The sequence below is a fragment of the Stenella coeruleoalba genome, assembly GCF_951394435.1.
Source record: "Stenella coeruleoalba genome assembly, chromosome: 8".
NCBI lineage: Eukaryota > Metazoa > Chordata > Mammalia > Artiodactyla > Delphinidae > Stenella > Stenella coeruleoalba.
The window spans coordinates 60363751-60380803 of record NC_137154.1 but is presented as its reverse complement, the minus strand read 5'-3'; the positions used below and the strand labels follow the sequence as shown (position 1 = coordinate 60380803).

Below are 17053 nucleotides of genomic sequence, written 5' to 3'. Positions count from 1 at the left end.
TGAAACACACCACAGAACGAAATGAAGAAGAGTTGTAATGAGATGCCTTTGATCAACCAAATAACGTTAGAACCCCCTCATTTCCTTCCTCAACAGAATAAGTCCTGCTGATGAAAGGAATTAAAGTATTCTCGTTCTTAACGTGATCTTTAACATTTGTACATTCTTCCTACTTTTATACTTTTATGATTATCCCAAGTTGGGAAAATATTTGCCTTCCCCCATCTCTTCATTTGGTTTTAAAACAAAGAAACCTGGCTGGTTAAGAAGTGACCAAAGGTTATCTTCCCTGCGCCTGAAGTACCCTCAATTTAGTATAAGGAAAATATAACTTATTTGTTGGGATTCATGGAGACCCTTGGCCCTAATTTCTTTGGCATCAGTTTTCAGTTTTTAAGTGTTGTGCTTCCATCCTGTAGATACAGGTAGAGAAAGGAAAAACATCAAATCTTGTTCTTTCAATCCCTTTTATGGAAAGTATATAGGAACTACCTTTTCCTTCAGAAATCTTTTTTTAGAGTATTTCAGAAGCCCTTCTCTTCTCCTTCAGAGATGGGAATGTTCTTCCCAGAATCATTAAGTTATAAAAATTGCACCAGGGCTTTCAGCTGTTTGACAGGTTTTTGATTGCAATGCTCCAAGATGAAATCAATAATTCTTTTCACCCTCAAATAGTAAGTACACATAAATGTTTATTGAGTGAATAAAGGAAACACTTGCAAACAGCTTGAATTATCTATGAGAAGAGAGAAGAGTTGGAACTGGACTCTAGGATATTACTAGAGAAAATGTGGAGTCTAATAATCTATATTGGCTTGGGTCTCATCTGAGAATACAGAAGGTTAGCCATTCAAATTGTTTCCTTTACAAATGAACAAAAGTAGGAAGAGCCTTTGTCATAGCTTAGAAGGGAAAACAGGATATTTCTTTCTCCAGGATAGAAATATGAGGAATAACACAGGAATATTCTTTACTTCATTCATCATCCACTCTATGTCATACTCTCTCACAGGCACCTTAAGACCCAATATGAATCTCAATGAACTCTGGAACTCAGCACACGTATAGGGAGAGAGAGAGAGATCAATACATTAAAAAAGCACAGAGTGTGGCTGTTTCTAGAATAAAAGTCTGGCCCAAGAATAGTGGGGCTTCAGAGATGATTTCAAAGACGAAGGGGCCTTTGAGCTGAGCTTTGGAAAGATGAGGCACTTGCCAGCTCAGTAAGTTGAAGAAGAAACGTTCTCGGAAGGGCAGTGGCCTGACAAAAGACAGAGGCTTGGGACAGACACGGTTTCATGAAAGTGCCATTTTGAAATCAAACCAGGCTGGATTTTTCTACTGAATTCCTGGCTTTTGCTGTAATTATGACTAACTTCTATGTTTTGTGGATAGCAGTATAGACAAATACAAAAAAAGACCTCTTTTCACTAATGTTCAGGTGTTATTTTTTACTCTTAGAACCATTCCATGTCCACTCAGGGACAAAATGGCTAAAATAATAGTCAGTGGTTAGAAAGAAGAGCCCAGGCCCGTGTGTTTCACAGCTCCAGAGGGCACCATTCACACTGCATTCTGGAGTTACAGATTGTGCCAACCTTACTTGAAAGCCTCATTTATTTTCTGAGATACACACACATACACATGAATTTACACTAACCTCAGTTTCTAATAAGTAGCTCAGACCTTTGCTGCACCATCTCAAGAATTATAGAATAATTATTTTTTCCGAAGTCCAAGTATATTGAGCACCAGCTAAAATGCAGTTAGTTACAATGCACATTGTCTAATTATGCAAGATGCCATCTCAAACCTTGCAAATCTCTACAAGCTGAAGACCTGCCTTCCTTAAAGCCCAGTGAAGCTCTTTATGTCATTATGGGTATGGGGGAGCTGATGATTATCCTCCTAACCCATTGGTGCTCATCAGTTAAGTAGGATTTTCAAAACAAGGATCTTGAAGAAATGATCTGAGTGAAATTGAGATACTGAAATGAGGAGACCCCAGACTTTCCCTCTGGAATCAGTCAAAATGGTGCCCGTATTCTTCTCCTTTCTCCACTCTTCTCAAGTTTTGCCCTTATATTTCCTCTAGTTCTTTAGTCCTTACAAAGCAATTTTATTACATCTATTATTATCTCATTTGATTTCTGCAACAAAATTATGAGATATACCTTATATTAGTACCCCGTTTTGCAGATGAGGAAGCTGAAGTTCCAAAGAGCTCTACACCTCACTAATACGATGGCACTGCAAGTCCAGTCAGGATAGTTTAATTCTGAAACTTACACATTTTCACTCTTCCCTGTAGTTTGTAATCCAAGCCTCTTCATGTTTTATCTAGTACATTTCAACCATTTCATACTGCCTATCAAGTTAATACAAGCAGCAATATTTATATAGCATTAACTATGTGCTAAGCCTGATTTTAAGGGCACCGGGTATAGTAACAGATCTTCTGAAGATCCTTTGAAGACACTGAATCACTAATTCACCATGTGACCTTGAAGAAATCCCTGAACGTTTTTGAACCTCAGTTCTCTCCTATGTAAAATGACTAGCTTGGATTAGAACAGGGATATAAGAAACAGATTTTAATCAAGATTGCCCTTTGACCAACTGGTAGTAGCTGCCTGAAGAATTGTATTGAAAAGTATTGAGGCCAAGTGAGGCTCAGCAGTAATTCGGGCAATGATCGATTTGTGATGCATGTCGAGCGTTCGGAAGGGGGAGTGACATCATCATGTGCTGCAGATTTTCCATCTGTAAACCACATGAACTCCAAACCCTTTCTTAGCGCTAACATTCTGTGGCTCTAGGAACCCAGTTAATTCTTCATAATTTATCCAGTGCAGACACTAAACACTACACTTAGAACATTTAATGTCCTGCCACTGGTCTTCACTTCCCTCCTCTCTCTTTTCTAGTTTTGAAAAAGTTCTAAAAAAGAACAACTTGTTTTTCCTTATCATGAGGGCATATTTGGGTCTTACTCCAAATCCCTCTTACTGTGACTTGCTTCCAGTTTAAAGATGGTGTTCGTGGAGTTGGTTACAGCGGTGTCTGCCAAGTCTCTGCCAACCACAGGCATCCACCCCCAGTACTGTGCCGCTCTCCCCTTTCCAGCCATGCAGTTGCCAAAACAAGACCAAGTAATTGTTCATACCCTTGTGTCGGCTGTTATTTCTGAGTGCCGACACCTCCTGAGCAAAAGATAGAAAAACTACTAAGGATGACTATTTTATGGAGATGACACAGCAGCATTTAAAAAAAAAAAAAGAGTTGGCGTTTGCAGATGGAGCACCTTATGCCCTGTCAGTGACTGTGACCCAGGTTCAGCTCCTTTCTCTGCCACCCACCGTTTGTTCATTTGTAAGTTCTGGCCCTATATCCCAGCCTCCACAGAGAATTCTACATCTCTGGCCTTTTTGAGACAGTGCCGTATACTCAACAAGACGTCAAAAAAGGTGTAGTTTTGAATGTTGACTCTACTACTTACTAACTGAGGAAACAGGCCCCGTCTCTGAGCCTCAGCTTCTTCATCTGTAAGGTGGAGATCATCAGAGCACCTACCTCAAAATAAATGGCTGTGAAAAATAGGAGGCAATGGCTGTGAAAGCCTTTTATAGCCTGTAAAGTGCTATGCAGGCATGAATTATCTTTCTTTCATTGCTGTGGCTTTTTTATTTCTCCCCCTCGTAACCTCCCTCCCACTACCCCTAGGGCTTTTCATTCTTGAACATGAAAGTGAAAATTGGTTTCAGGTGCTGAGTTCACAGTTGTTATGTAATACCAGCCGCCATAGCATCCCTGCAGGCTTCCTTACATAGTGCCTGATTGTCACAGGGTCTTCAGAATTGGGATGGGCCTTGACATAAGGGATGCTGTCACTGCTGTCTGCCAGTCTCACTGCTCTGAACAAGAACCAGTGCTTTTTGTAGGTTAGAAGTAAACCAAAAAGCAATGGATAAATGAAGAACTGCAGAACTCTGTTCTAACAAAGTCAGTCAAAGCTATGTTGCTTTGTCCTAGTTTTCTGAATCACACATTGTAGTTACTGACACCAAATATTTTATTTAAGGTTTGCCTTTAGAATGTCCCATCAGAATGATTTGCAAGGCCATTGTAAAGAGATTCCCATGGGAACACGAGGTGTTCTATTTATTTAGAGAAAACCACACTTCCCAAAATGAAAGCATATAGACAGAAACACAAAGCAGAACCTGTCTTTGGCGTCTTTTCTCATCCTGTCTCCTACCACTAGAATCAGAATGCAAATTCATTGTCCTCTTTCTTTATGTTAAGTACTGGGGACACAGTGGTGACTGTGGTATGGGATTCCCAGTCTGGTGCAGAGGCATAAGTATCACCTGATATTTAAAACCTCTGTTATCTATCCCATGGTCAGGATTCTCCTACCACATATTAATCGTTCCATGGAGATTTCTCTGGACGTTAGTCTAACATTGCAGTATTAGTCTACCATGCTTCTGTCTCTAAAGCTGTGCTTTTTTTCCCCAACCATTTTTACACTTATCCTCTGAATTCCTATGACCTCTGCATATCTCAGCCTTTACATAACTAGAGCTTAGCAATCAATCACCTTTATTATTTTTTGGCCCAGCCTCTGTAAATTTTAGTCGTTTCATTTTTTTTTTTTAAGGGAATCACTTTTTCCTGAATAAAAAAAAAAAGTCATGAATCTGATTCCTCACATACCAAACCCCTGCCCTGATGTGGGAAGGTCCCCTGAACACTTTTGGAGCAGCTGTGAGTAGGTTCCACTTAGAAAAAGCACCAATGCCTGTTCTCCGTGACTTTAGGAGGTAGCCTAGTGGTGCCATTCTGAGAGTGGGCCCTGCTTGAGGTGAGATGTGGCGCAGGCCCGGGGCCACTTCTCACACTTGAAAAAGTGACACCCTCACTCCCCCCCCACCCCCACCCCAGGGAAGACAGCTGTAATTCACAGCTTTACCCATATATCGCTTAATTTCCCAAAATCAGTTGTCATTATCAAAACTGTCTGTAATACTAACTCCTTTTATGAAATTAACTCACCCGAGGCTGTGACTTCTGAAGCACATGGCTTTGACAGACTGTGAATGTGTTTCAGGGGCTATGAGGAGATAAAGCAGTGAGACTCATTGCCGTTTGGTTTCAGGAAACAGGACCACGTATTACACTCCTCCTCTATAGAAAAGCATACAAAAAGCCCTTTTCAACAGCCCTGAACAATTTCCCCACCAAAAGATAATTGGTCCTGGGCCTATGAAAATAAAAGAATAGAGCCTTCGGGATTTGCAGCTGAATCAGACTAATCTCGTGCCTAGTTCATCAACTGGGCAAAATAGATGATTAAAAAAATAATTGCCTGAAACCAATTTACTTTTCATGGTTATGTGTTGACTTGAGGCTCATCGTGAATCGGAAGGCTTATAGCAAATGACACTAGAGGGGGCCGACCCTTATGCTACATTGTCTTCCTTCCTTCTCTTTTCAAAGTTTCAAGGCTAGATTTAGCAGCAATTAGAACCAGTGATATAGGGTCCTCCTCAATTTTTTTATCTTCTTAATTGACCCAGCGTTTTCTTGATGAATTAACAGAGTAAAATCCTCCGAGCCCTGTAGTGTGTGCTGATGAAGTTTTTGTCTCGTAAATGAAACAAGCAGACATTTGCTTTTGAACGTTCTTCTTTGGGAAATAAAATGGAAGATGAAATAAAAGGTCCAGAAATTCTGGTAATGTAGCAGTAAACTATTGGAAGGACCCTCTCCTTGAACTCAGTGGGTTCCTTTTAAGTAGGAATGCTGGATATGAGGCCATAGTGCTGCATTTCTCAGTGTCAGACGGAAGGCGGTCTCTTAGATGGCCAGCCTCCAGTTGTTCCTTAGACTTATGACCTTCGATCACCTGACACTGTAATACTGCTAAACAGCTTTATGGGGGTGAAGGGATTTGGGGAATAGTTCAAGGAGGGAGAGAGCAGGGAAATTAACCCTGAAGTGGGTCTGTTTCCTGGGTTGCAGAGCAGGACTTGTAGCTGTGGTTTGTGATTGGTTGTTAGTCCACCGTAATTTTCCTTTTTTCTCTTCTCAGGAGGACAGGAAGACTTCATTCTTTCTTATGAGCCTGTCACAAGACAGGAAAGTAAGTTTCCCAGCATGCTTTGGTTCCTGATTGACACCATTACAGAAGGGAAGAGTGAAGGACTAAGGAAAATAAACTCCTTAATAGTCAGCAGTTCCCAGGCCAGACCGTGCTCTCTCTTTGGCCCTGTGACCAAGCAAACAGCTTCCCTGCTGAATGTGGGCAATGACAGCTCCCAAGAGAATGGAACTGCCCTCCAGATGGGAACGAGCACATCCAAATCATAAAGAGCCCCACCTGCAGGATCGATGCATAAAATCTCCATGCAGATTGACATCCACTCAGTATTAAGAAGGGCTTTTTAACAGACCTGTTGTAAGGTATAAGCTACCTTCTAGGCTGCTCCGAAGCCTGGGAGGAATTTATACAGAGGCTAATGGCGTCAGAGGAGGAATTGTACCAAATGAACTTTAGAGTTCCTTGTAACCCCATGATCACAAAGGAATTGGGAAAATCCAAGCAGAGTATAGAGAGTATTTTGAGCTAAGGAAAAGAAATTACAAAAACATAAGGTGTGGGCTTCGCTGGTGGCGCAGTGGTTGAGAGTCGCCTGCCGATGCAGGGGACACCGGATCGTGCCCTGGTTCCCACATGCCGCGGAGTGGCTGGGCCCGTGAGCCATGGCCGCTGAGCCTGTGCGTCCGGAGCCTGTGCTCTGCAACGGGAGAGGCCACAACAGTGAGAGGCCCGCATACCGCAAAAAACCCCAAAAAATCAAAACATAAGGTGTCATTACTGCAGATGATTACTTTTTAAAGTCATTGCCTAAACAATGGTCAAATAGCTACTTTTTCTCCCATTCAATTGACTAAATTCAGTAGTTGTTTTGACATTGTGTAGGCATAACTGTAGAGTAAGCAAAACCTCTCCAAATGTTTCTTTTCATTGACAGACACTGCAGTTGTTTTTCCCTGCAGAAAGTAGACTCAGCCAACACACTGTGTTAAACATCAATTTCCCTATGCAGGGCTGTATGGGCAGTTTATCCACCGAAGTAATACCCTTACCAGTTCTTGGTGTTTGGCAGTTTTGCCTTAAGACCACAGTGGTTTCCAAGTCTTTCTCCTCATCTGCATCTTCCTTTCCATTTCTGCAGTAAACTATACCCGGCCAGTGATTATCCTGGGCCCCATGAAGGATCGGATCAATGATGACTTGATATCAGAATTCCCTGACAAATTTGGCTCCTGTGTGCCTCGTAAGTATCTAAACAAAGCTTGTCTCTTTTTGAGATGATAAAATGTAATTCTCTTCCTCCAGTAGTCTCTCCAGTGATTCAGATACCATCAGTTACCTAGTTTCCAGGCATCTCATTTAATTTTCCCCGCCGAACACGTTTCATCTACGCTGCCATGTGTTGTTCTCTATTTAGTGAGTAAATGATGTGGTCCCCTAGAGGGCAGGATGAATCCTTTCTTTGTATCTCCCACAGCATTTAAAATAGCGTAGGTTTGTTTGTTTTATTTTTAAAAAGGGACCTCCCTGGTGGTCCAGTGGTAATGAATCCGCCTTATGATGCAGGGGATGCGGGTTCCATCCCTGGTCAGGGAACTAAGATCCCACATACCACGGGGCAACTAAGCCCGCGTGCCACAAACTACAGAGCCCACGCACCCTGGAGCCTGCGCACCACAACCAGAGAAGAGAAAAACCTGCAGGCCACAACTAGAGAGAAGCCCACGCACTACAGCAAAGAGCCCACGCGCTGCAACGAAAGATCCCGCATGCTGCAGCTAAGACCCGATGCAGCCAAAAATAGATAAATAATATATATTTTTTAATAAATAAAATAGCATAGGATTATTGATAGGCATCGGTATGTTCTTATTGATTGATGGAAATGCCACTGAAGCATTTTTTCCCATAGAATAACATTACCGAACCAGGTTCGCTGAGATGCCGAGGTTTGCAACAAAGAAAGGGTTAATTCACGAGGCAGCCAAGTGAAGAGATTGGAGAACGAATCTCAGACTCTCAGACTCGCTGCCTCCTCGAAGGCGAAGGCGAGAAACGGGATATTTGTGGGACGAAGGAGCAGGGTGGTCTGAGGTGTGGGGAGCATGGGGAAGGGTGATTGGAAATAAGAAAAAGGTGAGGTAAATGTCATTCTGTGCAGGTGCAGGTAAGCTACAGGCTTCCTCATGGCAAGCATGTTCAGAAAATCACAGCATTAGCATGTTCTGAGGGTGGAGTTTGGGACCCCCTGATGTCAGGTCACCAAGTGGACATTGGCACTTGCCCAGTTGGAGGGTCGGTGGTCTTAACCAGCTCAAGCTCGAACTGGACGCAGCTGACTCTGAGTTCCTGAAAAACAGTTCAGGCAAACACATCGTTTGGGTTGTGTGACGCTTGGAGGACCTGCAAGGTTTTTTTGTAACAACACAGTGAGCTCAATCAGTGAAGGCAGGTTGCAGGTTTAATGGATCTAACTGGTGATCACCCTCAGTTACAAGAAAAGAGATCAGAAACAAAGCCATCTATTAAAATCACCTCAGGATGACTTAGGACCGTGTGTCATTGCAAAACAAAATAGCCTTTCCCAAGTGTTTCACAGCCTCAGGAGTTGGGAAGATGCAGACAAGAAGGATTATAAAATTTTAACCCACCCTCCTGGCCACTGCAAACTTTAATCTGCTTTCTTGTCATTATGGACAATCATCAGGTCTCCTGGTCCCTCTGGTACACTCAGGGCTACATGCCTGTAAGAGGCTATCTGCTCTCCTTCCTCCCATTTGCCACCCACCCACTCACCACTTCCATCTCTACTCCCACTGTGTCACATAAAAATACATAGAGGCCTTCTGTGTACATAGACAGACCCACCAGGGAATTTTAATTTATTAGATCATCGAGCTCTTAAATCTGATCTCAACAGATATTTCTTTCTCACTCTGCAGTTTTTAAGCTTTATGCTCTGAAGTGTCTCTTACATTTCAAGACTGCAAATGTCTCCCGGAATACAGAAGAACAGCAAGAATTGCATGTGTGCAGTACATGGGCAGGAGGGAACTAGGACGACTGTGCTATCTCATGAAACTGTTCCCAGCAAGGGTTCTGGGAAGAGACCTTGCCACAGAGCATACCCTGAGAGAGACTCCAGATAGAAATGATCAGGTCAAACCCTAGGCCATTTGTCACAGCTCCCAGCTTGTTCCTCCACTTTTGAAAGAAAAAAAAATCCTTTAACACCATTTTTACTTCCCCTCCACCTTGCATAGTCTCCTCTTTCTCTTTTTATAATTAATAGCACTATTTTATGAAAATCAATACATGTTCATTGTACAAAACATGGAAAATGATAAAAAGTTAAACAAGAAAATAAAAATACAGAATCCCACAAGGTACCCAGAAGTAACATCGCTGCTAATATTTTCATAGATTTCTACCTATTCTTTCTTTTCATGCATTTTCTCCCATGATTATGCACATATTAGATAGATAGATAGATATTTTTTGCTTAATATCATTTAAAATTTTATAACTATTTTAAATGATTATTATATCATAATTAATACTTTATCACTTACGGGTATTTTGGGTTTTCTCTACTTTTCAATATTATGAATTATAACTCAAATACAATTATAATTATGTGTTATAATTATTTATAATTTATAAATTAATGTAGTGAATATCTTTAAGGATAAAACTTCATCCAAAGTTTTGATTTTTTTTTTTTTTTTTTGCGGTACACGGGCCTCTCACTGTTGTGGCCTCTCCCGTTGTGGAGCAGAGGCTCCGGCCATGGCTCACGGGCCCAGCCGCTCCGCGACATGTGGGATCTTCCCGGACCGGGGCACAAACCCACATCCCCTGCATCGGCAGGCGGACTCTCAACCACTGCGCCACCAGGGAAGCCCCAAAGTTTTGATAATTTTTAAAGATGGATTTCTAGGAAAAATATCTGGGTAAAAGATCAAAAATATTTTAACATTTTTTTAATGTTAAGGATAAATTATATTTAACCCAATATATCCAGAACAATACCATTTCAATTGTAATCAGTATAAAAATTATTGAGGTATTTCATAATTTTTGGTAGTAAGTCTTGGAAATCCAGTGTGTATTGTACATGTATGGACCAGCCCCATTTTAAGTGCTCTTGAATGGGGCTGCTGGTGACCACACTGAGCAATGCAGGTATAGAATGTATCTTACTCTCTCCTGTATTCTTTCTTTTTAATACAATTTTTAAAGATTACTTTCCATTTACAGTTATTACAAAATTATTGGCTATATTCCCAGTGTTGTACAATACATCCTTGAGCCTATCTTACACCCAGTAGTTTGTACCTCCCACCCCCTCACCCCTAGTATTGCCCCTCCCCCCCATAACCACTAGTTTGTTCTCTGTATCTGTGAGTTTGCTTCTTTTTTGTTACATTCACTAGTTTGTTGTATTTCTTAGATTCCACATATAAGTGATATCATGCGACATTTATCTTAACGTTTTTTTTTTATTTATAACGTTAAATTATTTTCCCTTCTCTTCTTACCAAAAAGTTTAACCATTTCTATCTATGGTTAGAGTTGATGACTTTTAGTCCCTCCTTAACTGTGACCGTCTCATTTTACATCTTTTAAAATCCCCGGATATATTTATACTGCATGTCCATTTTTTAATATGAGACATTTTTTTACTTCTTTGCTTGTCCCATAATCTTTTATCATGTGCTAGACATAGTGATGCTACATTATTGGGCATCTGGATTTTGTTATCTTCCTTTATAGAATATTAAGTTTTTGTTCTGGCAGGTAATAATTTACTGACAAATCAGCTTCTTCCAGTTTTGACTTGGTTTTAGGGTTTGTGAAGGTGGGTCTAGAGTAAGTTGAGAGTAACCTCATAACATGCGGCCCTTCTGGCGTCTCAACCAAATGCACAGTCTGGCTGAACTTCAGAGTCTCCTAGCACTACATGACCTCTAGACACTCTCCATTTGGAAATGAAAATGGAGTAAATGCGGAGTCCCTTCGTGTTGCTCTTAAGTATTACAGCCCAACACTGCCTGTTGTCTGATTCCTGAAAATATATTTCCATATATTTTATCTAGTTTTATAGTCTTTACAGTCTTTACTATGTCATGGTCCTTCATATTACATATTTTTATATATCTACGCTGAGGGTGTAAAAATATATGTATAAAGGAAGTTTATGAGTATAAAGTTACCTTATTTTCATCTTTTTTGTTTTATAAAGATACTACGAGGCCAAAGCGTGACTACGAGGTGGATGGCAGAGACTATCACTTTGTCATTTCCAGAGAACAGATGGAGAAAGACATCCAAGAGCACAAGTTTATAGAAGCCGGCCAGTACAATGACAACTTGTATGGAACCAGTGTGCAGTCTGTGAGATTTGTAGCAGAAAGGGTATGTTCCCCAATCATCTTACGTCTCTCCTGAAGAAGGTTCCCAGGTGGCAAACTGCATTTTTTTGGTCATTACTCTTTCCTGATTTCAGCTGTAAATTTTGATTAAATATTCCTTTTAAGACCTCTAAGCAGAGATTCCCTTTAGAGCAAGATCATTAATCTTTATTCTAATCTCAATAAAGACTGACCTGGTGGGGAGAGGAGGAAAGGGAGCTATAAACCTGAAGGCAATTAACAGCTTGAAGCTTATGGAGATTCACTTTATCCTTGACTCACTTCTCTTTGGCCACAACATTGAATTTATTTTAAAAACTTTGTCACTCTTCGTTGTTTAGATCAGGGTCCTCAGTTCTTTTTGTTAGCAGGAGTTAACTTTTCATCTCCCTGAAAACTCGAGATCCTCCTGGTGGAGGGGTAGATAGACGGGGAGGACTGCCTGGCCTGTTGCTGGCAGACATTTTAACTCAGAGGAGGTGTAGATGCTGTGATTCTCCTCCTCCTGATGATTTCATGGGCGTAGAAATGAGAAGAACGTTCAAGAGAGAATAGGATAGGAAAGCACTTCAGTGTACCTTTAAGATCTGCCTAAGGAAAGATCCTAATCTCCTATGAACACAGAGAACCAATTTCATAGAAGAAAAAAAAGAGTTAAGAGGCAATCATATTTGTTGGATTGACTGGGTTTGACACAACCTTTTCCCCCCCTTGTAATGTATTGGTGAAAAAGATTAAACAAGAAATGTTCCTGTCTGTCTGAGAATACAGTAAGAAGGTGGTCTGCTTTCTTCTCTCTGGAAAGCTGGCTTCTTTGAGCTATATCATACTGTTTCGAATCAGCTTCCCGGATAATGGCATCTATTCTCGTAGACACAACCTTTGTTACCTCGAACTGTTCTGGCCAGTGAATAATCAAACTGCATTTAGACATTTTATATAACTGCTGCATTTCACACATAGCAAACTTGGAATTTATGTAAGTGGTAAAGGCTTGAGCCACCTTAGTGTGTTTCTCCTATAAAAGCTCAAGTACTCACTGGACTCTCTTCATTTTTACATGGATATTATGGATGAGTTTTTATCCCCTTTTATTGATTTAGGACTATTTCTATTTGCATAGTATGCTTTTTCTCTTCTTTTGTAAAGCTCTTTAGCCTCGGGGTAATGAAGCCATTTCCCTCCAGGAGGCAGAATATGATGTGAGGCAAATGCGTCTGTTTTTCCAGAAATACTTTATAAAGCAGCTCCTTGCTCTGAGCACTCATTGCAGTGGAAAGCAAGTTAAATGAGGTGTGCTATAGTGTAATAGGGTTTTTATTTGTTAAGAAACAAGATATTTAAACACTATGCAAGCCTATCTCTCAACATTTAAGATAAAATATTTAAGGTAACTCTTTGTGTCTGTCCTTGCTTTATACTAGACTGAGCATATCGAAGGCAGGATACATATAAACACTCAGCAGATGTTTATGGGATTGTTCTAAACTCACATTACCATTCTTCCAGATTTAACGTTGGTCAGGGTGAGACAATAAGGTATCTATTTATTTCAACCAATAAGACTTGGGTTTGAGACTTTGGGCAAGTTAGTATTTTTAAGCCTTAGTCTTTTCTTCCGTAAAATGCAGTTGATAATATGTACCTCATAGGTAGGGAATTTCTTCTTTGACAATTTGGGAATTTCTTTTTGACAGTTGTTTTCAGATATGGTTTATGAGCGTTTCATGAGAGTGGACTCAGTCATATTACATATGGCTACACAGCTTCCTGGTGCAGAGCATCAGGTATTTATTTAAGGAAATAAAGTTAACTGGGATAACACAAGTAAAATATCTATCCCAGTGACAGACGCTTAGTAAAGGAGTAAGAAATATAAATTATTGCAAACATTTGGTTATGACCCTGTATATCAACTTTTGTTTATGCTTTGCAGTGATTCTTTTTCAAAATTTGAAATCCAGTATCTTTTACCTCCCTCTAAAACATACTTACTTTTTTTTTTCCTTTTGGTTTGATTATGATCATTCTTCCTGGATTAACTCCATTATTTTTCTTCTCTTTCTTCCAGGGCAAACACTGTATACTTGACGTATCAGGAAATGCTATCAAGCGGTTACAAGTTGCTCAGCTCTATCCCATTGCCATCTTCATTAAACCCAAGTCTCTGGAACCTCTGATGTAAGTGGAGGACAGCGGCGGCCTTCATCCAGCCCCCTGTTCCGTACGACAGAGCAAATTGTTAACAGCTCTTTGTCATAAATGCTTACAAATGGGAACTGACATTGTTGATTTTTTTTTTTTAAGAATTCCCTTTTTTAATGATAGGTGAAAGTTCTTTTGAACCACTAGAGACATAATGTCAATAATTCCTTAAAATGTCTTCACTAATGTTTCTTGATTTTTGTTTTCATTTCACAAGTTGTTTTTGTGTGTGTGATATTTTCATTTTGTCTTGCAGTTTTGAAGGTAGGTTGGTTTGGTTTGTTTTTGTTTTATCTTGCTTTGCTTTCCAAATGATAGGAAGCAATCATCTTTAAATTATCTCTTACTTTGGAGAGCAGTTCCACTAGCAAATTTTTTTAAATGTGTGGGTTTTCATAGAGGGAGCAAACAATATTTTAGACTCTTGGCATTGGCATTTCACGTTGTTATAGCATAGAATTCTCATGTTTCTTAATTAAAACCTCATGTTATGTAGACCGCTATCCTTAATAGGGCGTTTTCTTAGTGGCCTTTCAGTAAAACATCTACAAGCTTAACCAAAAGCTCCAGACCTGTGTACATTTATAAACAAGGGGAAAATGCATGACTTGGATTTTTTTGTTCTTTTTATCTTTAAGCGAATGTGTAAAATATCTTCCTGCAAAAATCAGTAAACAAAATGGGCAGACATTCATGATCTGGCTGTAAAGTAACAATATTTTTTGTGCCAATTTGATACAAATGGGTGGCATTATTTTGTAGACCACTCTCATACAAAAGTGACGCTGCAGTAGCCATAAAAGTAGCAGAGCAAAAAGGCTAAGAGCAGGGACTTGAAAATTAATCAGGCTAGGTTTGGTTCTTTCCTTTGCCACTGTTCAGTTATGTGAGCTCAGGCAATTTGCTTAACATCTGTAAGATTTAGTTCCTCACCTCTAAACTAAGCACATTGATGATGCAGACCTCATAGAGCTAGTGTCAAGGTTAAACAGCGTCTTGAATGTAGAGTTCTCCATATGGTCTTTGGCATATAATAAGCACTCACTAAATGGTAGCTATTATTACTATAAAAGATTTCAAGTTACTTTATTGTAAGAGGAATAAGACTATTTTATCATTACAAACCATGTAAACAGTGCCATTTCCAAGAGGCCACAAGAGATGACACCAGTGTGTCCATTGTAAGAGCTTTGCCCAAATATGCCTCCATTTGGGCCTCAAGACATTAGAGCATTTGGCAGGGTTCAGAAGTGAACCACAGAGTACTAGAAAACAGTGTTTATGGAAAGACCAAAGAAAATGAAATCATTCATCCCAGAGGAGAAAGCAGTTACCTGTAGAGGATATCGACCAATTATTCGGCACCTTCTCTAGAAGGAAGAAGCGACAGTAGCTGGAATTGCAGTCTAAGAGAATTAAGTTAAATACATAGTCGATCTCTAGGAAAATTGCCAGAGATATATCTTAAAAGCAGAATAGACTCCCATAAATAAAAGATGGACAAAGTTCTTACCAGGATGAAAAAATAAAGTCAGGAGGTCACTCTTAGTACCTTCTGCCCCATGAATTTAGGTATTAATACCTAAATTAGGTACTAATTAGGTACTAATACCTCTTTATATATCATAAAGAGCTTTGCCCACAGCTAGCACTGTGGAAAAATATGTGTTGAAGATAAAATAATGGTTGTTGATAGTATTATCCCTAATGGTACATATTAAATTCCTCCTCTTGTAAGCTACTGTGTTGGGCATTGAGCAAAGTGAATTAAGCAACCACAAATTTCCTTGAGTAAAAGTGATTTATAATCTGAGAAGGGCCTCGTAAATGTTATTAGTACTGCTAACATTAATAAGAAGCATAGAAATATGGCCCCCACCTCCTGGGAACTGCATCTTAAAGGCCCGTTTCAGAAATAGAAAAATAAGTTTTCACATCGTAAACATGCAATGGGATAAGTGGCTTCCGGGGAAAGGGAGGCCTGAGGGAGAATCCGCAGCTGCACATTTGGTTCAGTGCAACACTGGGGGATGTTCTCAGTAGGAGAAGGTCTACTGCTTTCCACAACTATGAGATGCCTTGTTTAGTTTTGCCTTAGGGCCCTGTCACGGCCATGTATCATCAAGGAAAATCAAACCTGCTGAAGGCTGGACTCCACAATGAGATAGTGACTCTGACATCATTTGCTGCAGCCATATGTGTAGTGCCGTAACGGTGACATTCAAACCAATGTGATCTTATTAGGAAATGCTAGATGCTTCCTTTCTAGCTCACTCTTTTTCTGAGGGTTTTACTTGAGGAGCAAAGCTGGCATGAATTGCCCATTCCACAGGGAGGGGTGAAGGCTAGGTCACCTGGAACAAAAGCGTGGCAGCTGCCACATTTAGGCACTGATAGATCATCACACACATTATTCTCAAGTGCATCATCCACATCAAACCACAGCACTTATTAGCACATACGTAGCTGACTCTTCAGAGGAGCATAAAATCAAGGGCGTATATGAAACAGGTGTTTTTTTACATTGTACCCGCCATGTGACTTCTATTCCTCACCCCCATCCCATGGCGATAAGAAGCTTTCCTGTGGCTCCCCACACTTCCACCCCAATCTGCTTTTACCTTCTTGCTCCCATGATGGCCTGTGTTTACTTCTGTCTTCAACTGTATCATAATTGTTTGTCTAGCTCTCCAGTCATTCATTGTTTCATTTCTTCATTCACTTATTCATTCAGTAAGTTAAGTGTTGACTCAGCTCCATGCCACATGCTAGTGAACAAGCCATGGTCTCCGCCCTCAAAGAACTAGCAGATTGGGCAGGGAGACAAAACAAGTTCATGTATTGGAGGATAAAATCCTAAATTCAGTATTGCTACAATAAACGCAAAGGGAATTCAGAGAAGACAGACCAGTATGGGCCAGGGAAGTCAAAGAAGAACCAGAACTACATGATTTCTTGACATCTGGAGCAAAACACTTTCTTTCTGTGAGAAGATACCTTGGTTTAGCCCAGCATCTCCTGCCACCCAAGAGTGACAGCCACTCAAAGCTTCTAGGGCTAGTGCTGTTTAGGAAGAGAATTATAGATACCATCCCTCAGTTGAAGATGAGTTTACTTCAACAACAAGACTTCAGGAAACTCCCGCTTCTGTATATTGCAGCCATCAACATCAAGTCCAGAATTGTGTTAGTGTCAGACTTCTGTTTTGTTTTGTGTTTTTCTAAATAAGGGCCTCTTTTGAAAGAAAGTCTTGGCATACTGGAAAGTCTATTTCACTAAAAATTGGTTTCAAAAAAAAAAAAAACCTTTGAGTTCTTACATCAAATTCACT

At 40.2% G+C, this 17053-nt stretch overlaps 1 protein-coding gene across 22 annotated transcripts in view; it reads left to right on the top strand.

Moving 5' to 3' along the window:
- DLG2 (discs large MAGUK scaffold protein 2) overlaps positions 1–17053 on the top strand; it is a 2041348-nt gene that overhangs the window by 2018440 nt on the left and 5855 nt on the right. For all 22 annotated transcript variants that reach the window (XM_079928919.1, XM_079928924.1, XM_079928927.1 and 19 more), the window contains 4 exons: positions 6098–6148; positions 7245–7346; positions 11349–11521; positions 13589–13698. In XM_079928919.1, coding sequence (XP_079785045.1) covers positions 6098–6148; positions 7245–7346; positions 11349–11521; positions 13589–13698 — 436 coding nt within the window. The remainder of the gene's footprint in view (positions 1–6097; positions 6149–7244; positions 7347–11348; positions 11522–13588; positions 13699–17053) is intronic.